Source organism: Homarus americanus, unplaced genomic scaffold (genome assembly GCF_018991925.1).
Source record: "Homarus americanus isolate GMGI-L3 unplaced genomic scaffold, GMGI_Hamer_2.0 scaffold32091, whole genome shotgun sequence".
NCBI lineage: Eukaryota > Metazoa > Arthropoda > Malacostraca > Decapoda > Nephropidae > Homarus > Homarus americanus.
In genome coordinates, this window is record NW_024732890.1 from 287,217 (window position 1) to 310,705 (window position 23,489).

Consider the following 23,489-nt stretch of genomic DNA (forward strand, 5'->3'; position numbering starts at 1 on the left):
TTGTCTTCTGTTAGTCATGAACTAATAGGAAAATATACAGAATTAAAATGTGCGAAAAAAAACTAGCTGCACACATATGCTTGTTATTAACAAAAGCGATGTATTCAAAGCTATCTGAAATGCCTGGCACCTATCGTGTTTAAATCACATCTGTGTTCTCGTTTTTGACAGTACTGCAGTGTTTATTTTTAAGAAAATATATATACTACGGTAAAGGTGATTTAAAACTTACGGGCACAGCGTACTTGACTTTTTAAATAACTTCAATTACTCGGATTTTTTATTATTATTATTATTATTTATTATTTTTTTTTTTTTTTTTTTTAAGGGCATTAGCCCACCCGGGCACGGGTCATTTTTAATGACCCACATCAAGTCCCTCGGGGCGTAGCACTGTCCCTAAGTGGGAACCTGGGAATGCCACCACCCCTAGGATGGCCCTGGAAGGGCCACCATCTTTTGCAGGACCCCTGGGGGTGTCACCGCTCATGAAAGGTCCCTGCCTGGCTCCACAGCCTCTGGGAGTGTTCCTGGTCATGCCGTCGTCCCTTGGAGGGTCCCTGGGGATGCTGCCGCCCCTACAATGGTCCATGGGGGCGCCACCGCCCCTAGGAGGGCCTTTGGGAACACCAGACCTGTAGGGCCCTTGGGTGTAGTAGTTTTTGCACTATTTAGAACTCTGGCAGATATGACGTTAAATAAATACACCGCCCATCACTTTTCTAGTATGATCGCATGCTGAACAATGACAAGGAGAATAAATATCCAACAGGAAAACATAAGTTGGGGTGTTGTGCTGACTGATTGCTCTGTTCTCCTATTGGCTGTAATTCAGTGGATTTACAGTTTAGTCCACCAATCACAGCTAAGTATTAGGATTGCTGGACATATGCCTTCTGTATGACACTGTGATCAAGCCCCTAGGGGCACAACTGCCCCTGGGGGAACTAAAGCCTTTGGCTGAACAACTAGAGGAACCAATGACCCTGGAAGGGCCCCTGGGGGCACCACCACCCCTGGGAGGACCCCTGGTGTGCACCACTTTCCCTGGAGGGTCCCTGAGGGCATCGCTGACCCTGAAGGTGTCTCTGGGGGCGCCACCGCATCTGAGAGAGTCTCACGGGGCATAGGACTGTCCCTAAGTGGGAACCTGGGAATGCCATCACACCTGGGACGGCCCTGGAAGGGCCACCATCTTTTGCAGGACCCCTGGGGGCGTCACCGCTCATGAAAGGTCCCTGCCCGGCGCCGCAGCCTCTGGGAGTGTTCCTGGTCGTGCCGTCGTCCCTTGGAGGGTCCCTGGGGATGCTGCCGCCCCTACAATGGTCCATGGGGGCGCCGCCGCCCCTAGGAGGGCCTTTGGGAACACCAGACCTGTAGGGCCCTTGGGTGTAGTACTTTTTGCACTATTTAGAACTCTGGCAGATATGACGTTAAATAAATACACCGCCCATCACTTTTCCAGTATGATCGCATGCTGAACAATGACAAGGAGAATAAATATCCAACAGGAAAACATAAGTTGGGGTGTTGTGCTGACTGATTGCTCTGTTCTCCTATTGGCTGTAATTCAGTGGATTTACATTTTAGTCCACCAATCACAGTTAAGTATTAGGATTGCTGGACATATGCCTTCTGTATGACACTGTGATCAAGCCCCTGGGGGCGCAACTGCCCTGGGGGAGCTAAAGCCTTTGGCTGAACAACTAGAGGAACCAATGACCCTGGAAGGGCCCCTGGGGGCACCACCACCCCTGGGAGGACCCCTGGTGTGCACCACTTTCCCTGGAGGGTCCCTGAGGGCATCGCTGACCCTGAAGGTGTCTCTGGGGGCGCCACCGCATCTGGGAGAGTCCCTCGGGGCATAGCACTGTCCCTAAGTGGGAACCTGGGAATGCCACCACCCCTGGGACGGCCCTGGAAGGGCCACCATCTTTTGCAGGACCCCTGGGGGCGTCACCGCTCATGAAAGGTCCCTGCCCGGCGCCACAGCCTCTGGGAGTGTTCCTGGTCGTGCCGTCGTCCCTTGGAGGGTCCCTGGGGATGCTGCCGCCCCTACAATGGTCCATGGGGGCGCCGCCGCCCCTAGGAGGGCCTTTGGGAACACCAGACCTGTAGGGCCCTTGGGTGTAGTAGTTTTTGCACTATTTAGAACTCTGGCAGATATGACGTTAAATAAATACACCGCCCATCACTTTTCCAGTATGATCGCATGCTGAACAATGACAAGGAGAATAAATATCCAACAGGAAAACATAAGTTGGGGTGTTGTGCTGACTGATTGCTCTGTTCTCCTATTGGCTGTAATTCAGTGGATTTACATTTTAGTCCACCAATCACAGTTAAGTATTAGGATTGCTGGACATATGCCTTCTGTATGACACTGTGATCAAGCCCCTGGGGGCGCAACTGCCCCTGGGGGAGCTAAAGCCTTTGGCTGAACAACTAGAGGAACCAATGACCCTGGAAGGGCCCCTGGGGGCACCACCACCCCTGGGAGGACCCCTGGTGTGCACCACTTTCCCTGGAGGGTCCCTGAGGGCATCGCTGACCCTGAAGGTGTCTCTGGGGGCGCCACCGCATCTGGGAGAGTCCCTCGGGGCATAGCACTGTCCCTAAGTGGGAACCTGGGAATGCCACCACCCCTGGGACGGCCCTGGAAGGGCCACCATCTTTTGCAGGACCCCTGGGGGCGTCACCGCTCATGAAAGGTCCCTGCCCGGCGCCACAGCCTCTGGGAGTGTTCCTTCGTGCCTGTCGTGCCGTCGTCCCTTGGAGGGTCCCTGGGGATGCTGCCGCCCCTACAATGGTCCATGGGGACGCCGCCGCCCCTAGGAGGGCCTTTGGGAACACCAGACCTGTAGGGCCCTTGGGTGTAGTAGTTTTTGCACTATTTAGAACTCTGGCAGATATGACGTTAAATAAATACACCGCCCATCACTTTTCCAGTATGATCGCATGCTGAACAATGACAAGGAGAATAAATATCCAACAGGAAAACATAAGTTGGGGTGTTGTGCTGACTGATTGCTCTGTTCTCCTATTGGCTGTAATTCAGTGGATTTACATTTTAGTCCACCAATCACAGTTAAGTATTAGGATTGCTGGACATATGCCTTCTGTATGACACTGTGATCAAGCCCCTGGGGGCGCAACTGCCCCTGGGGGAGCTAAAGCCTTTGGCTGAACAACTAGAGGAACCAATGACCCTGGAAGGGCCCCTGGGGCACCACCACCCCTGGGAGGACCCCTGGTGTGCACCACTTTCCCTGGAGGGTCCCTGAGGGCATCGCTGACCCTGAAGGTGTCTCTGGGGGCGCCACCGCATCTGGGAGAGTCCCTCGGGGCATAGCACTGTCCCTAAGTGGGAACCTAGGAATGCCACCACCCCTGGGACGGCCCTGGAAGGGCCACCATCTTTTGCAGGACCCCTGGGGGCGTCACCGCTCATGAAAGGTCCCTGCCCGGGGCTACAGCCTCTGGGAGTGTTCCTGGTCGTGCCGTCGTCCCTTGGAGGGTCCCTGGGGATGGGCCGCCCCTGCAATGGTCCATGGGGGCGCCGCCGCCCCTAGGAGGGCTACTGCGAACACCAGACCTGTAGGGCCCTTGGGTGTAGTAGTTTTTGCACTATTTAGAACTCTGGCAGATATGACGTTAAATAAATACACCGCCCATCACTTTTCCAGTATGATCGCATGCTGAACTATGACAGAATAAATCAACAGGAAGAAACATAAGTTGGGGTGTTATTGCTGACCCAGTTGGCTCTGTTTCGCATATTGGCTGTAATTGAGTGGTTTTACATTTAGTCACAATCACAGTTAAGTAATAAGTTGCTGGACATATGCCTTCTGTGACACTGTGGTCAAGCCCCTGAGAATATAAACGTCCCTGGGGGCAAAGCCTTTGGCCAACAAATAGAGGAACCAATGACCTGGAAAGGCCCTGGGGGAATACCACCACCCTGGGAGGAACCCCTGGTGGCACCACTTTCCCTGGAGGGGTCCCTGAGGTATCGCTGACCCTGAAGGTGTCTCTGGGGGCGCCACCGCATCTGGGAGAGTCCCTCGGGGCATAGCACTGTCCCTAAGTGGGAACCTGGGAATGCCACCACCCCTGGGACGGCCCTGGAAGGGCCACCATATTTTGCAGGAGCCCTGGGGGCGTCACCGCTCATGAAAGGTCCCTGCCCGGCGCCACAGCCTCTGGGAGTGTTCCTGGTCGTGCCGTCGTCCCTTGGAGGGTCCCTGGGGATGCTGCCGCCCCTACAATGGTCCATGGGGACGCCGCCGTCCCTAGGAGGGCCTTTGGGAACACCAGACCTGTAGGGCCCTTGGGTGTAGTAGTTTTTGCACTATTTAGAACTCTGGCAGATATGACGTTAAATAAATACACCGCCCATCACTTTTCCAGTATGATCGCATGCTGAACAATGACAAGGAGAATAAATATCCAACAGGAAAACATAAGTTGGGGTGTTGTGCTGACTGATTGCTCTGTTCTCCTATTGGCTGTAATTCAGTGGATTTACATTTTAGTCCACCAATCACAGTTAAGTATTAGGATTGCTGGACATATGCCTTCTGTATGACACTGTGATCAAGCCCCTGGGGGTGCAACCGTCCCTGGGGGAGCCAAAGCCTTTGGCTGAACACCTAGAGGAACCAATGACCCTGGAAGGGCCCCTGGGGGCACCACCACCCCTGGGAGGACCCCTGGTGTTCACCACTTTCCGTGGAGGGTCCCTGAGGGCATCGCTGACCCTGAAGGTGTCTCTGGGGGCGCCACCGCATCTGGGAGAGTCCCTCGGGGCATAGCACTGTCCCTAAGTGGGAACCTGGGAATGCCACCACCCCTGGGACGGCCCTGGAAGGGCCACCATATTTTGCAGGAGCCCTGGGGGCGTCACCGCTCATGAAAGGTCCCTGCCCGGCGCCACAGCCTCTGGGAGTGTTCCTGGTCGTGCCGTCGTCCCTTGGAGGGTCCCTGGGGATGCTGCCGCCCCTACAATGGTCCATGGGGACGCCGCCGTCCCTAGGAGGGCCTTTGGGAACACCAGACCTGTAGGGCCCTTGGGTGTAGTAGTTTTTGCACTATTTAGAATTCTGGCAGATATGACGTTAAATAAATACACCGCCCATCACTTTTCCAGTATGATCGCATGCTGAACAATGACAAGGAGAATAAATATCCAACAGGAAAACATAAGTTGGGGTGTTGTGCTGATTGATTGCTCTGTTCTCCTATTGGCTGTAATTCAGTGAATTTACATTTTAGTCCACCAATCACAGTTAAGTATTAGGATTGCTGGACATATGCCTTCTGTATGACACTGATCAAGCCCCTGGGGGAGCTAAAGCCTTTGGCTGAACAACTAGAGGAACCAATGACCCTGGAAGGGCCCCTGGGGGCACCACCACCCCTGGGAGGACCCCTGGTGTGCACCACTTTCCCTGGAGGGTCCCTGAGGGCATCGCTGACCCTGAAGGTGTCTCTGGGGGCGCCACCGCATCTGGGAGAGTCCCTCGGGGCATAGCACTGTCCCTAAGTGGGAACCTGGGAATGCCACCACCCCTGGGACGGCCCTGGAAGGGCCACCATCTTTTGCAGGACCCCTGGGGGCGTCACCGCTCATGAAAGGTCCCTGCCCGGCGCCACAGCCTCTGGGAGTGTTCCTGGTCGTGCTGTCGTCCCTTGGAGGGTCCCTGGGGATGCTGCCGCCCCTACAATGGTCCATGGGGGCGCCGCCGCCCCTAGGAGGGCCTTTGGGAACACCAGACCTGTAGGGCCCTTGGGTGTAGTAGTTTTTGCACTATTTAGAACTCTGGCAGATATGACGTTAAATAAATACACCGCCCATCACTTTTCCAGTATGATCGCATGCTGAACAATGACAAGGAGAATAAATATCCAACAGGAAAACATAAGTTGGGGTGTTGTGCTGACTGATTGCTCTGTTCTCCTATTGGCTGTAATTCAGTGGATTTACATTTTAGTCCACCAATCACAGTTAAGTATTAGGATTGCTGGACATATGCCTTCTGTATGACACTGTGATCAAGCCCCTGGGGGTGCCCCTGGGGGAGCTAAAGCCTTTGGCTGAACATAGAGGAACCAATGACCCTGGAAGGGCCCCTGGGGGGCACCACCTCACCCCCTGGAGGACCCCTGGTGCACCATTTCTCCTGAGGGTCCCTGAGGGCATCGCTGACCCCTGAAGGTGTCTCTGGGGGCGCCACCGCATCTGGGAGAGTCCCTCGGGCATAGCACTGTCCCCTAAGTGGGAACCCGGGGAATGCCACCACCCTGGGACGGCCCTGGAAGGGGCCACCATCTTTGTGACCCCTGGGGCGTCACCATGAGTCCCTGCCCCGCGCCACAGCCTTCGGGGGTGTTCTGGCTGTGCCGTCGCCCCTTGAGGGTCCCTGGGGATGCTGCCGCCCCTACAATGGTCCATATGGGGCGCTGCCGCCTTAGAGGGCCTCCTTTGGAACACCAGACCTGCAGGGCCCTTGGGTGTAGTAGTTTTTGCACTATTTAGAACTCTGGCAGATATGACGCAATACACCTATCACTTTTCCAGTATGATCGCATGCTGAACAATGACACAAGGAGAATAAATATCCAACAGGAAAACATGGGTTGGGGTGTTGTGCTGACTGATTGCTCTGTTCTCCTATTGGCTGTAATTGTATGGGATTTAGATTTTAGTCCACCAATCACAGTTGGCATTAGGATTGCTGGACATATGCCTCTGTATGACACTGTGATCAAGCCCCCGGGGGCGCAACCGCCCCCTGGGGAGCTAAAGCCTTTGGCTGAACAACTAGAGGAACCAATGACCCTGGAAAGGGCCCCCTGGGGCACCACCACTCCTGGAGGACCCCTGTGTGCACCACTTTCCTGGAGGGTCCGTGAGGGCATCAATGACCCCTGAAGGTGTTCTGGGGGCGCTACCGCATCTGGGAGAGTCCCTGGGCATAGCACTGTCCCTAAGTGGGAACCTGGGAATGCCACTCACCTCTGGGACGGCCCTGGAAGGGCCACCATCTTTGCAGGGACCCTGGGGCGCCACCGCCATGAAAGGTTCCTGCCCGCGCCACAGCCCTGGGAGTGTTCCTGGTCGCAAGCCGTCGTCCCTTTGGAGGGTCCTTTCTGGGGATGCTGCTGCCCCTACAATGGTCCATGGGACGCCGCCGCCCCTCAGGGAGGGCATTTGGGGAACACCACCTGTAGGGCCCTTGGGTGTAGTAGTTTTGCACTATTTAGGAACTCTGGCAGATATGACGTTAAATAAATACACCACTCATCACTTTTCCAGTATGATCGGCATGCTGACCAATGACAAGGAGAATAAATATCCAACAGGAAAACATAAGTTGGGGTGTTGTGCTGACCGATTGCTCTGTTCTCCCATTGGCTGTAATTCAGTGGATTTATATTTTAGTCCACCAATCATGTTAAGCATTAGGATTGCTGGACATATGCCTCTCTGTATGACATCAGGATCAAGCCCCTAGGAGCACAACTGCCCCTGGGGAACTAAAGCCTTTGGCTGAACAACTAGGAGGAACCACGACCCCTGGAAGGGCCCCTGGGGCACCACCACCCTGGGAGGACCCCTGCACCACTTTCCCTGGAGGGTCCCCTGAGGGCATCGCTGACCCTGAAGGTGTCTCTGGGGCGCCACTGCGATCTGGGAGAGTCCCTCGGGGCATAGACTGTCCCTAAGGGGAACCTGGGAATGCCATCATCACTCCTGGGACGGCCCCCAGCGGGCCACCATCTTTGCAGGACCTGGGGCGTCACCGCCATGAAAGGTCCCTGCCCGGCGCCGCAGCAGCTCTGGGAGTGTTCCTCGGTCGCGCCGTCGTCCCTTGAGGGTCCCCTGGGATGCTGCCGCCTACAATGGTCCATAGGCGCCACTTAGGAGGGTTTCTTTGGGAACACCTCAGACCTGTAGGGCCCTTTGGGTGTAGTAGTTTTTGCACCATTTAGAACCTGGCAGATATGACGCTAAATAAATACACCGCTTCATCACTTTTCCAGTATGATCGCATGCTGAACAATGACAAGGAGAATAAATATCCAACAGGAAAACACATAAGTTGGGTGTTGTGCTGACCGGATTGCTCTGTTCTCCTATTGGCTGTAATTCAGTGGATTTAGTATTTTAGTCCACCAATCACAGTTGGCATTAGGATTGCTGGACATATGCCTTCTGTATGACACTGTGATCGCCCCTGGGGCTATAACTGCCCCTGGGGAGCTAAAGCCTTTGGCTGAACAACTAGAGGAACCACGACCCTGGAAGGGCCCCCTTGGGGCACCCACCACCCTGGAGGACCCCTGGTGTGCACCACTTCTCCCCGGAGGGTCCCTGAGGCATCGCTGACCCCGAAGGTGTCTCTAGGGGCGCCACCGCATCTGGGAGAGTCCTCGGGCATAGCACTGTCCCTAGGTGGGAACCTGGGAATGCTACTCACCCCTGGACGGCCCTCTGAAGGGGCTTCACCATCTTTTGTAGACCCCTGGGGCGTCACCGCCTGGAAAGGTCCCCGCCCGCCGCAGCCTCTGGAGTGTTCCTGGTCGCGGCTGTCGTCCCTTGGAGGGTCCCTGGGGATGCTGCCGCCCCTGGCTAATGGTCCAGGCGCTGCCGCCCTTAGAGGGCCTTTGGGAACACCAGACCTAGGGCCCCTTGGGTGTAGTACTTTTTGCACTATTTTAGAACTCTGGCAGATATGACGTTAAAATAAATACACCGCTTCATCACTTTTCCAGTATGATCGCATGCTGAACAATGACAAAGGAGAAAAATATCCAACAGGAAAACATAAGTTGGGGTGTTGTGCTGACTGATTGCTCTTGTTCTCCTATTGGCTGTAATTCAGTGATTTACATTTTAGTCCACCAACAATCACAGCAGCATAGGTTTGCTTGGACATATGCTTCTTGCAATGCATACACTGTGATCACACCTGGGGAAGAACCGCCCCTGAAGGGCCCCCTGGGGAGCCAAAGCCTTTGGCTGAAACACTAGAGGAACCAATGACCCTGGAAGGGCCCCTGGGGCACCATCACCCCTGGAGGACCCTGATGCACCGCTTTCCCTGAGGATCCCTGAGGGCATCACTGACCCCTGAAGGTGTCCCCTGGGGGCGCCACTGCATCTGGGAGGGTCCCTCGGGGCATAGCACTGTCCCTAAGTGGGAACCCAGGGAATGCCACCTCACTCCTGACGGCCCTGAAGGGCCACCATCTTTGCAGGACCCCCTGGGGCGCCACCGCTGATGAAAGGTCTCGCCCGCGCCACAAATACCTCTGGAGTGTTCCCATCGTGCCGTCGTCCCTGGAGGGTCCCTTGGGGATGGGCCGCCCCTGCACGGTCCATATGGGGGGGCGCTTCCGCCCCTAGGGAGGGCTAATAAACACCAGACCTGTAGGGCCCTTGGGTGTCGTAGTTTGCACTATTTAGAACCTGGCAGATATGACGCACAAATACACCATCACTTTTCCAGTATGATCGCATGCTGAAGAATGACAAGGAGAATAAATATCCAACAGGAAAACATAAGTTGGGGTACAGTTGACTGGATTGCTCTTGTTTTCCTATTGGCTGTAATTCAGTGGATTTATATTTAGTCCACCAATCACAAAGTGCTAAGTATTGTGGGATTGCTGGACATATGCCTCTGTATGACATCAGATCAAGCCCTGGGGGGCTAAAACGTCCCTGGGGAGCCAAAGCCTTTGGCTGAACAAATAGAGGAATCAATGACCCTGGAAGGGCCCCTGGGGCACCACCACCCCTGGGAGGATCCCTGGTGTGCACCCCATACTTTCCCTGGAGGGTCCCTGAGGGCATCGCTGACCCTGAAGGTGTCTCTGGGGCGCCACCGCATCTGGGAGAGTCCTCGGGCATAGCAGTGTCCCTAAGTGGGAACCTGGGAATGCCATCACTTCGGGACGGCCCTGGAAGGGCCACCATCTTTGCAGGACCCCTGGGGGCGTCACCGGGCCATGAAAGGTCCCCGCCTCGCGCCCAGGCCTCTGGAGTGTTCCTGGTCGCCGCTGTCCCTTGAGGTCCTCTCCGGGGATGCTGCCGCCTGGCAATGGTCCATGGGGCTGCCACTTAGGAGGGCCTTTGGGGAACACCCAGACCTGTAGGGCCCCTTGGGTGTAGTAGTTTTTTGCACTATTTAGAACTCTGGCAGATATGACGTTAACAAATACACCGCCCATCATCACTTTTCCAGTATGATCGCATGCTGAACAATGACAAGGGAGAATAAATATCCAACAGAAAACATGTTGGGGTGTTGTGCTGACTGATTGCTCTGCTCTCCCCATTGGCTGTAATTCAGTGATTTACATTTTAGTCCACCAATCACAGTTAAGTATTAGGATTGCTGGACATATGCCTTCTGTATGACACTGTGATCAAGCCCCTGGGGCTTAACTGCCCCTGGGAGCCAAAGCCTTTGGCTGAACAACTAGAGGAACCACGACCTGGAAGGGCCCCCTGGGGGGCACCACCACCCTGGGAGGACCCCTGGTGTGCACCACTTTCCCCTGAGGGTCCCTGAGGGCATCGCTGACCCTGAAGGTGTCTCTAGGGCGCCACCGCATCTGGGAGAGTCCCTCGGGGCATAGCACTGTCCCTAGGTGGAACCTGGGAATGCCATCATTCCTGGGACGGCCCTGGAAGGGCCACCATCTTTGCAGGACCCCTGGGGGCGTCACCGGCCTTGAAAGGTCCCTCGCCCCGCGCCGCAGATTCTGGGAGTGTTCCTGGTCGTGCCGCTGTCCTTGGAGGGTCTCTGGGATGCTGCCGCCCCTACACGGTCCATGGGCGCTGCTGCCCCTAGGAGGGCCTTTGGGAACACCCAGACCCAGGGCCCTTTGGGTGTAAAGTACTTTTGCACTATTTAGAACTCTGGCAGATATGACGTTAAATAACATACACCGCCCATCACTTTTCCAGTATGATCGCATGCTGAACAATGACAAGGAGAAAAAATATCCAACAGGAAAACATAAGTTGGGGTGTTGTGCTGACTGATTGCTCTGTTCTCCTATTGGCTGTAATTCAGTGATTTACATTTTAGTCCACCAATCACAAAGCTAAGTATTAGTTTGCTGACACAGCGCTTTCTTGCACGACACTGTGATCAAGCACCTGGGGGCAACCGCCCCCGGAAGGCCCCTGGGGAGCCAAAGCCTTGGCTGAAAACACTAGTGGAACCAATGACCCTGGAAGGGCCCCTGGGGCACCATCACTCCCGGGAGTGACCCCCCTGGATGCACCGCTTCCCTTGAGGATCCCTGAGGGCATCACTGACCCCGGAAGGTGTCCCCGGGGGCGCCACGCATCTGGGAGTGGTCCCTCGGGGCATAGCACTGTCCCTATGGGAACCTAGAATGCCACTCACTTCTGGGACGGCCCTGAAGGGTTACCATCTTTGCAGGACCCTCTGGGGGCGTCACCGCTGATGAAAGGTCCCTGCCCGGCGCCACACCTCTGGGAGTGTTCCTGGTCGTGCCGTCGTCCCTTGGAGGGTCCCTGGGGATGGGCCGCCCCTGCACGGTCCATGGGGGCGCTTCCCGCCCCCTAGGAGTGGGCTACTGGGAACACCCGTGACCCGTAGGGCCCCTTGGGTGTCGTAGTTTTTGCACTATTTAGAACTCAAGATATGACGTTAAATAAATACAATCACCATCACTCTTCCAGTATGATCGCATGCTGAAGAATGACAAGGAGAATAAATATCCAACAGGAAAACATAAGTTGGGTGTTGTGCTGACTGATTGCTCTGTTTTCCTATTGGCTGTAATTCAGTGGATTTTTACATTTTAGTCCACCAATCACAGTGCTAAGTATTAGGATTGCTGACACATATGCCTTCTGTATGACACTGTGATCAAGCCCTGGGGGCTAAACGTTCCTTGGGGGAGCCAAAGCCTTTGGCTGAACAAATAGAGGAATCACGACCTGGAAGGGCCCCTGGGGCACCACCACCCCTGGGAGGATCCCTGGTGTGCACCACTTTCCCGGAGGGTCCCTGAGGGCATCGCTGACCCTGAAGGTGTCTCGGGGGCGCCAACGCATCTGGGAGAGTCCCCTCGGGGCATAGCAGTGTCCCTAAGTGGGAACCCGGGAATGCCACTACCTCTTGGGACGGCCCTGAAGGGCCACCTCATATTTTGCAGGACCCCTTGGGGGCGTCACTCTCACCAGAAGGTCCCTACCCGGCGCTACAGCCACCTCTGGGAGTGTTCCTTGGTCGTGCCGGGCTGTCCCTTGAGGGTCCTGGGATGCTGCCGCCCCTACAATGGCCCCATGTGTGACGCTGCCGTCTCCTTAGGAGGGCTCTTTTGGGAACACCAGACCTGTAGGGCCCTTGGGTGTAGTAGTTTTTTGCACCATTTAGAACTCTGGCAGATATGACGTTAAATAAAATACACCGCCCATCACTTTTCCAGCAGTATGATCGCATGCTGAAAATGACAGCGAGAATAAAATATCCAACAGGAAAACATGCTAAGTTGGGGTGTTGTGCTGACTGATTGCTCTGTTCTCCTATTGGCTGTAATTCAGTGGATTTACATTTTAGTCCACCTCAATCACAAAGTTAAGTATTAGAATTGCTGGACATATGCCTTCTGTATGACACTGTGATCAAGCCCCTGGGGTAACTGCCCCCTGGGAGCTTAAAGCCTTTGGCTGAACATTCAGGAGGAACCAATGACCCTGAAGGGGCCCCTGGGGCACCCTTCACCACCCCTGGGAGGACCCCCAGGCACCCTTTCACTTTCCCCTGGAGGGTCCCTGAGGGGCAACGCTGACCCGAAGGTGTCTCTGGGGGCGCCACCGCATTCGGGAGAGTCCCTCGGGCATAGCACTGTCCCCAAGTGGGAACCTTGAATGCCACCCACCCCTGGACGGCCCTGGAAGCGGCCACCATCTTTGCAGGACCCCTGGGGCGTCACCGCCATGAAAGGTCCCTGCCCGCGCCACAGCCTCTGGGAGTGTTCCTGGTCGTAAGCTGTCGTCTCCCTTTGAGTGGTCCCTTGGGGATGCTGCCGCCCCTACAATGGTCTATGTGGGCGCCGCCGCCCCTAGGAGGGTTTTCCTTTGGGAACACCAGACCTGTAGGGCCCTTTGGGTGTAGTAGTGTTTTTGCACTATTTAGAACTCTGGCAGATATGACGTTAAATAAATATACACCTTCATCACTTTTCCAGTGTATGATCGCATGGTGAACAATGACACAAGGAGTATAAATATCCAACAGGAAAACATAAGTTGGGGTGTTGTGCTGACTGATTGCTCTGTTCTCCTATTGGCTGTAATTCAGTGGATTTACATTTTAGTCCACCAATCACAGTTAAGTATTAGGATTGCTGGACATATGCCTCTCTGTATGACACTGTGATCAAGCCCCTGGGGCTAGAAACGTCCCTGGGGAGCCAAAGTTCCTTGGCTGAACAACTAGAGGAACCACGACCCTGAAGGGCCCCTTGGGGCACTTTTTCAATTACCCCTGGGAGGACCCCCTGGTGTACCACATTCCCCTGAGGGTCCCTTGAGGCACGCGACCCTGAAGGTGTTCTGGGGCGCCAAGATCCGGGAGAGTCACCGGGGCATAGCACTGTCCCCAAGTGGGAACCTGGGAATGCCACCACTCCTGGGACGGCCCCAAGGCCACCATCTTGCAGGACCCCTGGGGGGCGTCACCGCCATGAAAGGTCCCCTGCCCGCGCCACAGCCTCTGGGAGTGTTCCTGGTCGCGGCCGCCGTCCCTGAGGGTCCCTTGGGGATGCTGCCGCCCCTAGAATGATCCATGGGGCACCGCCGCCCCTAGGAGGGCTTTGGGAACAATTCAGACCTGTAGGGCCCTTTTGGGTGTAGTAGTTTTTGCAATCTATTTAGAACTCTGCAGATATGACGTTAAATAAATACACCTACCATCACTCTTTCCAGTACATGATCGCGATGCTGAACAATGACAAGTTGGGAGAATAAATATCCAACAGGAAAAACATAAGTTGGGGTGTTGTGCTGACTGATTGCTCTTGTTCTCCTATTGGCTGTAATTCAGTGGATGATATTTTGTGTCCACCAATCACAGTTAAGTATTAGGATTGCTGACATATGCCTTCTGTATGACACTGTGATCAAGCCCCTGGGGTGCAACTGTCCCTGGGGAGCCAAGCCTTTGGCTGAACACCTAGAGGAACCAATGACCCTGGAAGGGCCCCCTGGGGGCACCACCACCCTGGGAGGATCCCTGGTGTGCACCACTTTCCCTGGAGGGCGCAAGGGCATCATCGACCCCTGAAGGTGTCTCTGGGGCGCCACCAAGATTCGGGAGAGTCACTGGGCATAGCACTGTCCCTGGGCAAACCTGGGAATGCCACCACCTCGGGACGGCCCCCAGGGGCTGGGCCACCATCTTTGGTGGCAGGACCCTGGGGCGTCACCGCCGCTTTTAGCAGTCCCGCCCGGCGCCACAGACATCTCTGGAGTGTTCCTGGTCGCAAGCCGGGCCGTCCCTGAGTGGTCCCTGGGGATGCTGCCGCCCCCTACAATGGTCCATGGGGACGCCGCCGCCCCTAGAGTGGCATTTGGGAACACCAGACCTGTAGGGCCCTTTTGCGTAGTAGTTTTGCACTATTTAGAACTCTGGCAGATATGATGTTAAATAAATACACCGCCCATCACTTTTCCAGTATGATCGCATGCTGAACAATGATGTAAGGAGAATAAATATTCAACAGGAAAACATAAGTTGGGGTGTTGTGCTGACTGATTGCTCTGTTCTCCTATTGGCTGTAATTTTGGATTTACATTTTGGCCCACCAATCACAGTTAAGTATTAGGTTTTAAGGACATATGCCTTCTGTACCACACCGTGATCAAGCACCTGGGGCGCAACTGCCCTGAAGGGCCCCTAAAGCCAAAGCCTTGGCTGAAACACTAGAGGAACCACGACTTGAAGGGCCCCCTGGGGCACCACATCACCCCTGGAGGACCCTGATGCACCGCCCCTTGAGGATCCCTGAGGGCATCACTGACCCCGAAGTGTCCCCTGGGGCGCCACCGCATCTGGAGGGTCCCTCGGGGGCATAGCACTGTCCCTAAGTGGGAACCTTAGGAATGCCACTACCTTCTGGGACGGCCTTCAGCGGGCCACCATCTTGCAGGACCCCCTGGGGCGTCACCGCTGATGAAAGCAGTTCCTGCCCGGCGCCACAGCTTCTGGAGTGTTCCTGGTCGTACGCTGTCCCTTGAGGGTCCCTGGGGATGGCCGCCGCTGCAATGGTCCATGGGGCGCTGCTGCCCCTAGGAGGGCTACCGGGAACACCAGACTAGAAAATTGGGTGTAGTAGTTTTTGCACTATTTAGAACTCTGGCAGATATGACGCTAAATAAATACAATCACTTCCATCACTTTTCCAGTATGATCGCGATGTGCTGAAGAATGAGACAAGGAGACAAATATCCAACAGGAAAACATGTAAGTTGGGGTGTTGTGCTGACTGATTGCCGCTTTCTCCTCTATTGGCTGTAATTCAGTGGATTTACATTTTTAGTCCACCAATCACAGTTAAGTATTAGGATTGCTGGACATATGCCTTCTGTATGACACTGTGATCAAGCCCCTGGGGGGCGCAAACGTCCCTGCAGGAGCCAAAGCCTTTGGCTGAACAAAATAGAGGAACCACGACTTCTGGAAGGGCCCCTGGGGCACCACCACCCTGGGAGGACCCTGGTGTGCACCACTTCCTGAGGGTCCCTGAGGGCATCAACAAGTGACCGTGAAGGTGTCTCTGGGGCGCCACTGCATCTGGGAGAGTCCTCGGGGCATAGCAGTGTCCCAAGTGGGGAACCTGGGAATGCCACTACCTTCTGGACGCCCCTGGAAGGGCTACCATATTTTGCAGGACCCCTGGGGGCGTCACCGCCATAGAAGGTCCCTTTACCCGGCGCCACAGCCTCTGGGAGTGTTCCTGGTCGCGGCCGTCAGTCCCCTTGAGGGCTGTCCCTGGGATGCTGCCGCCCCTACAATGGTCCATGGGGACGCCGTCCCTAGGAGGGCCTTTGGGGAACACCAGACCTGTAGGGCCCTTGGGTGTAGTAGTTTTTGCACCATTTAGAACTCTGGCAGATATGACGCTAAATAAATACACCGCCCCATCACTTTTCCAGTATGACGATGCTGAAAATGACAAGGAGAATAAATATCCAACAGGAAAACACATAAGCTGGGGTGTTGTGCTGACTGATTGCTCTGTTCTCCTATTGGCTGTAATTCAGTGGATTTACATTTTAGTCCACCCAATCACAGTTAAGTATTAGGTTTGCTTTCGACATGCTTTCTGTACCACACTGTGATCAGTTTTCCCCGGGGGGCGCAACTGCCCTGGAAGGGCCTCCCTGGGGAGCCAAAAGCCTTTTGGCTGAAACACTAGAGGAACCACGACCCTGGAAGGGCCCCTGGGGTACCATCACCCCTGGGAGGACCCCTGATGCACCGCCTCCCTTGAGGATCCCTTGAGGCATCACTGACCCTGAAGGTGTCCCTGGGGCGCCACCGCATCTGGGAGGGTCCTCGGGCATAGCACTGTCCCTAAGGGGAACCTAGGAATGCCACCACCTGGGACGGCCCCTGAAGGGCCACCATCTTTGCAGGACCCCTGGGGCGTCACCGCTGATGAAAGGTCCCTGCCCGGCGCCACAGCCTCTGGGGAGTGTTCCTGGTCGCGTCGTCGTCCCCTTGAGGGTCCCTGGGATGGGCCGCCCCTGCAATGGTCCATGGGGCGCCGCCGCCCCTAGAGGGCTACTGGGAACAATTGTGACCTGTAGGGCCCTTGGGTGTAGTAGTTTTGCACTATTTAGAACTCTGGCAGATATGACGTTAAATAAATACACCGCCCATCACTTTCCAGTATGATCAACAAGATGCTGAAGAATGACAAGGAGAATAAATATCCAACAGGAAAACATAAGTTGGGGTGTTGTGCTGACTCATTGCTCTGTTTTCCTATTGGCTGTAATTCAGTGGATTTATGATTTTAGTCCACCAATCACAGTTGGCATTAGGATTGCTGGACCTATGCCTTCTGTATGACACTGTGATCAAGCCCTGGGGCGCAAACGTCCCCTGGGGGGAGCCAAAGCCTTGGCTGAACAAATAGAGGAATCAATGACCCTGGAAGGGCCCCTGGGGCAACCTTTCACCACCCTGGGAGATCCCTGGTGTGCAACTACTCTCCCCTGGAGGGTCCCTGAGGGCACGGGCTGACCCTGGGAAGGTAAGTTCCTGGGGCGCCACCGCATCTGGGAGAGTCCTCGGGGCATAGCAGTGTCCCTAAGTGGGAACCTGGGAATGCCACCACCCCTGGGACGGCCCTGAAGGGCCACCATATTTTGCAGGACCCCCGGGGGCGTCACCGGCTCATGGAAGGTCCCTTCACGGCGCCACATTCTGGGAGTGTTCCGGTCGTGTCAGCTGTCCCTTGGAGGGTCCCCTGGGGATGCTGCCGCCCCCACAATGGTCCATAGACGCCGCCGCCCCTAGGAGGGCCTTTGGGAACACCAGACCTGTAGGGTCTTTGGGTGTAGTAGTTTTTGCACCATTTAGAACTCTGGCAGATATGACGTTAAATAAATACACCGCCCATCACTTTTCCAGTATGATCAAAAGATACGAAAAATGACAAGGAGAATAAGACAACCAACAGGAAAACATAAGTTGGGGTGTTGTGCTGGACTGATTGCTCTTGTTCTCCCATTGGCTGTAATTCAGTGGATTTACATTTTAGTCCACCAATCACAGTTGGCATTAGAATTGCTGACATATGCCTTCTGTATGACATCAGATCAAGCCCTGGGGGCTTAACTGCCTCTTGGGGAGCTAAAGCCTTTGGCTGAACAACCAGAGTGAACCATCGACCCTGGAAGGCCCCTGGGGCACCACCACCCCTGCGAGGACCCCGGTGTGCACCACACTTTCCCCTGAGGGTCCCCTGCTGGAGGGCACGCTGACCCCCTGAAGGTGTCTCGGGGGCGCCACCGCATCTTGGGAGAGTCCCTCGGGCATAGCACTGTCCCTAAGTGGGAACCTGGGAATGCCACCACCCCTGGGACGGCCCCTGGAAGGGCCACCATCTTTTGCAGGACTCTGGGGCGTCACCGCCATGAAAGGGGTCCCTGCCCGGCGCCACAGGCCTCTGGGAGTGTTCCTGGTCGTGCTGTCGTCCCTTGAGTGGGTCCCTGGGGATGCTGCTGCCCCTACAATGGTCTATAGGGCGTCAGCCCCTAGAGGCCTTTGGGAACACCAATCTGTAGGGCCCTTGGGTGTAGTAGTTTTGCACTATTTAGAACTCTGGCAGATATGACGCAACAACATACACCGCCCATCACTTTTCCAGTATGATCGCGATGCTGAACAATGACAAGGAGTATAAATATCCAAATAGAAAACATAAGTTGGGGTGTTGTGTTGACTGATTGCTCTGTTCTCCTATTGGCTGTAATTCAGTGGATTTACATTTTAGTCCACCAATCACAGTTAAGTATTAGGGATTGCTGGACATATGCCTTCTGTATGACACTGTGATCAAGCCCCTGGGGCGCAACGTCCCTGGGGGAGCCAAAGCCTTGGCTGAACAACTAGAGGAACCACGACCCTGAAGGCCCCCCCTGGGGCCACCACCTCACCCCTGGAGGACCCCTCAAAAATCTTCACATTCCTTGAGGGTCCCTGAGGGAATCAAGCTGACCCTGAAGGTGTCTCTGGGGCGCCACCGCATTTGGGAGAGTCACTCGGGCATAGCACTGTCCCTAAGTGGGAACCTGGGAATGCCACCATCTCTGGGACGGGCCCTGAAGGCCACCATCTTTGCAGGACCCCTGGGGGCGTCAACCGGCCATGAAAGGCCCCTGCCCGGCGCCACAGCCTCTGGGAGTGTTCCTGGTCGTGCTGTCGTCCCTCCTTGGAGGGTCCTTCTGGGGATGCTGCCGCCCCTACAATGGTCCATGGTACGCCGCCGCCCCTAGGAGGGTATATTTGGGGAGTCACCAGACCTGTAGGGCCCTTGGGTGTAGTAGTTTTGCACTATTTAGAACTCTGGCAGATATGACGTTAAATAAATACACCGCTTCATCACTTTTCCAGTATGACGATGAACAATGATATGAGAATAAAATATTCAACAGGAAAACATGTTGGGGTGTTGGAAGCCGACTGATTGCTCTGTTCTCCTATTGGCTGTAATTCAGTGGATTTACATTTTGTCCACCAATCACAGTTAAGTATTAGGTTTGCTGGACATATGCCTTCTGTACACACTGTGATCAGCGCCCCTGGGGCGCAACTGCCCCTGGAAGGGCCCCTTGGGGAGCCAAAGCCTTGGCTGAAACACTAGAGGGAACCAATGACCCTGGAAGGGCCCCTGGGGCACCACCACCGTGGAGGACCCTGATGCACCGCTTTCCCTTGAGGAGATCCCCTGGAGGGCATCACTGACCCTGAAGGTGTCCCTGGGGGCGCCACCGCATCTGGGAGAGTCCTCGGGCATAGCACTGTCCCTAAGTGGGAACCTAGGAATGCCACTCACTCCTGGGACGGCCCTGAAGCCACCATCTTTGCAGGACCCCTGGGGGCGTCACTGCTCATGAAAAGGTCCCTGCCCGGCGCTACAGCCTCTGGGAGTGTTCCTGGTCGTGCCGTCGTCCCCTTGAGGGTCCCTGGGGATGGGCTGCCCCTGCAATGGTCCATAGGTGCCGCCGCCCCTAGGAGGGTTACTGCGAACAATTCAGACCTGTAGGGCCCTTGGGTGTAGTAGTTTTTGCACTATTTAGAACTCTTGGCAGATATGCGACGTTAAATAAAATATACCTACTTCATCACTTTCCAGTATGACGCATACTGAACTATGACAAGGAGAATAAATATCCAACAGGAAAAACATAAGTTGGGGTGTTGTGCTGACTGATTGCTCTGTTTTCATATTGGCTGCAATTCAGTGGATTTACATTTTAGTCCACCAATCACAAAGTTGGCATTAGGATTGCTGGACATATGCCTTCTGTATGACACTGCGGATCAAGCCCCTGGGGCGCAAACGTCCCCTGGGGAGTTTCAAAAGCCTTGGCTGAACAAATAGAGGAACCAATGACCCTGAAAGCAGCCCCTGGGGGCACCACCACCCCTGGGAGGACCCCTGGTGTGTGCACCCACTTTCCCCTGGAGGGTCCCTGAGGGCATCGCTGACCCTGAAGGTGTCTCTGGGGCGCCACTGCATCTGGGGAGAGTCCCTCGGGGCATAGCACTGTCCCTAAGTGGGGAACCTGGGAATGCCACCACACCCTGGGACGGCCCTGAAGGGCCACCATATTTTGCAGGAGTTTTTCCCAAGGCCACCGCCAAGGTCCCTGCCCGGCCACAGCCTCTGGGAGTGTTCCTGGTCGTGCCGTCGTCCCTTGGAGGGTCCCTGGGGATGGGCCGCCCCTGCAATGGTCCATGGGGGCGCCGCCGCCCCTAGGAGGGCTACTGCGAACACCAGACCTGTAGGGCCCTTGGGTGTAGTAGTTTTTGCACTATTTAGAACTCTGGCAGATATGACGTTAAATAAATACACCGCCCATCACTTTTCCAGTATGATCGCATGCTGAACAATGACAAGGAGAATAAATATCCAACAGGAAAACATAAGTTGGGGTGTTGTGCTGACTGATTGCTCTGTTCTCCTATTGGCTGTAATTCAGTGGATTTACATTTTAGTCCACCAATCACAGTTAAGTATTAGGATTGCTGGACATATGCCTTCTGTATGACACTGTGATCAAGCCCCTGGGGGTGCAACCGTCCCTGGGGGAGCCAAAGCCTTTGGCTGAACACCTAGAGGAACCAATGACCCTGGAAGGGCCCCTGGGGGCACCACCACCCCTGGGAGGACCCCTGGTGTTCACCACTTTCCGTGGAGGGTCCCTGAGGGCATCGCTGACCCTGAAGGTGTCTCTGGGGGCGCCACCGCATCTGGGAGAGTCCCTCGGGGCATAGCACTGTCCCTAAGTGGGAACCTGGGAATGCCACCACCCCTGGGACGGCCCTGGAAGGGCCACCATATTTTGCAGGAGCCCTGGGGGCGTCACCGCTCATGAAAGGTCCCTGCCCGGCGCCACAGCCTCTGGGAGTGTTCCTGGTCGTGCCGTCGTCCCTTGGAGGGTCCCTGGGGATGCTGCCGCCCCTACAATGGTCCATGGGGACGCCGCCGTCCCTAGGAGGGCCTTTGGGAACACCAGACCTGTAGGGCCCTTGGGTGTAGTAGTTTTTGCACTATTTAGAATTCTGGCAGATATGACGTTAAATAAATACACCGCCCATCACTTTTCCAGTATGATCGCATGCTGAACAATGACAAGGAGAATAAATATCCAACAGGAAAACATAAGTTGGGGTGTTGTGCTGATTGATTGCTCTGTTCTCCTATTGGCTGTAATTCAGTGAATTTACATTTTAGTCCACCAATCACAGTTAAGTATTAGGATTGCTGGACATATGCCTTCTGTATGACACTGAGATCAAGCCCCTGGGGGCGCAACCGTCCCTGGGGGAGCCAAAGCCTTTGGCTAAACAACTAGAGGAACCAATGACCCTGGAAGGGCCCCTGGGGGCACCACCACCCCTGGGAGGACCCCTGGTGTGCACCACTTTCCCTGGAGGGTCCCTGAGGGCATCGCTGACCCTGAAGGTGTCTCTGGGGGCGCCACCGCATCTGGGAGAGTCCCTCGGGGCATAGGACTGTCCCTAAGTGGGAACCTGGGAATGCCATCACCGCTGGGACGGCCCTGGAAGGGCCACCATCTTTTGCAGGACCCCTGGGGGCGTCACCGCTCATGAAAGGTCCCTGCCGGGCGCCGCAGCCTCTGGGAGTGTTCCTGGTCGTGCTGTCGTCCCTTGGAGGGTCCCTGGGGATGCTGCCGCCCCTACAATGGTCCATGGGGGCGCCGCCGCCCCTAGGAGGGCCTTTGGGAACACCAGACCTGTAGGGCCCTTGGGTGTAGTACTTTTTGCACTATTTAGAACTCTGGCAGATATGACGTTAAATAAATACACCGCCCATCACTTTTCCAGTATGATCGCATGCTGAACAATGACAAGGAGAATAAATATCCAACAGGAAAACATAAGTTGGGGTGTTGTGCTGATTGATTGCTCTGTTCTCCTATTGGCTGTAATTCAGTGGATTTACATTTTAGTCCACCAATCACAGTTAAGTATTAGGATTGCTGGACATATGCCTTCTGTATGACACTGTGATCAAGCCCCTGGGGGTGCAACCGTCCCTGGGGGAGCCAAAGCGTTTGGCTGAACACCTAGAGGAACCAATGACCCTGGAAGGGCCCCTGGGGGCACCACCACCCCTGGGAGGACCCCTGGTGTGCACCACTTTCCCTGGAGGGTCCCTGAGGGCATCGCTGACCCTGAAGGTGTCTCTGGGGGCGCCACCGCATCTGGGAGAGTCCCTCGGTGCATAGCACTGTCGCTAAGTGGGAACCTGGGAATGTCACCACCCCTGGGACGGCCCTGGAAGGGCCACCATCTTTTGCAGGACCCCTGGGGGCGTCACCGCTCATGAAAGGTCCCTGCCGGCGCCACAGCCTCTGGGAGTGTTCCTGGTCGTGCCGTCGTCCCTTGGAGGGTCTCTGGGGATGCTGCCGCCCCTACAATGGTCCATGGGGACGCCGCCGGCCCTAGGAGGGCATTTGGGAACACCAGACCTGTAGGGCCCTTGGGTGTAGTAGTTTTTGCACTATTTAGAACTCTGGCAGATATGACGTTAAATAAATACACCGCCCATCACTTTTCCAGTATGATCGCATGCTGAACAATGACAAAGAGAATAAATATCCAACAGGAAAACATAAGTTGGGGTGTTGTGCTGACTGATTGCTCTGTTCTACTATTGGCTGTAATTCAGTGGATTTACATTTTAGTCCACCAATCACAGTTAAGTATTAGGATTGCTGGACATATGCCTTCTGTATGACACTGTGATCAAGCCCCTAGGGGCACAACTGCCCTTGGGGGAACTAAAGCCTTTGGCTGAACAACTAGAGGAACCAATGACCCTGGAAGGGCCCCTGGGGGCACCACCACCCCTGAAAGGACCCCTGGTGTGCACCACTTTCCCTGGAGGGTCCCTGAGGGCATCGCTGACCCTGAAGGTGTCTCTGGGGCCGCCACCGCATCTGGGAGAGTCCCTCGGGGCATAGCACTGTCCCTAAGTGGGAACCTGGGAATACCACCACCCCTGGGATGGCCCTGGAAGGGCCACCATCTTTTGCAGGACCCCTGGGGGCGTCACCGCTCATGAAAGGTCCCTGCCCGGCGCCACAGCCTCTGGGAGTGTTCCTTGTCGTGCCGTCGTCCCTTGGTGGGTCCCTGGGGATGCTGCCGCCCCTACAATGGTCCATG

At 55.3% G+C, this 23,489-nt stretch overlaps 2 protein-coding genes across 2 annotated transcripts; both read right to left on the reverse strand.

Annotated features, from left to right (window-relative positions):
• Nucleotides 1–5,374: 5,374 nt before the first annotated feature.
• LOC121869198 (collagen alpha-1(I) chain-like) lies at nucleotides 5,375–9,336 on the reverse strand. Its single transcript, XM_042370434.1, has 6 exons — nucleotides 9,138–9,336; nucleotides 8,335–8,671; nucleotides 7,629–7,903; nucleotides 6,900–7,230; nucleotides 6,155–6,545; nucleotides 5,375–5,812 (listed from the first exon to the last, which is right to left on the reverse strand). Exons 1-6 carry the CDS (start codon nucleotides 9,334–9,336, stop codon nucleotides 5,375–5,377), a joined length of 1,971 nt encoding a protein of 656 aa, XP_042226368.1.
• A 9,443-nt stretch (nucleotides 9,337–18,779) lies between these two features.
• On the reverse strand, nucleotides 18,780–23,488 carry LOC121869199 (collagen alpha-1(III) chain-like). The gene is made up of 8 exons (XM_042370435.1): nucleotides 23,233–23,488; nucleotides 22,642–22,792; nucleotides 22,313–22,507; nucleotides 21,756–22,054; nucleotides 20,981–21,325; nucleotides 20,250–20,586; nucleotides 19,346–19,567; nucleotides 18,780–19,062 (listed from the first exon to the last, which is right to left on the reverse strand). Exons 1-8 carry the CDS (start codon nucleotides 23,486–23,488, stop codon nucleotides 18,780–18,782), a joined length of 2,088 nt encoding a protein of 695 aa, XP_042226369.1.
• Nucleotide 23,489: the final 1 nt, after the last annotated feature.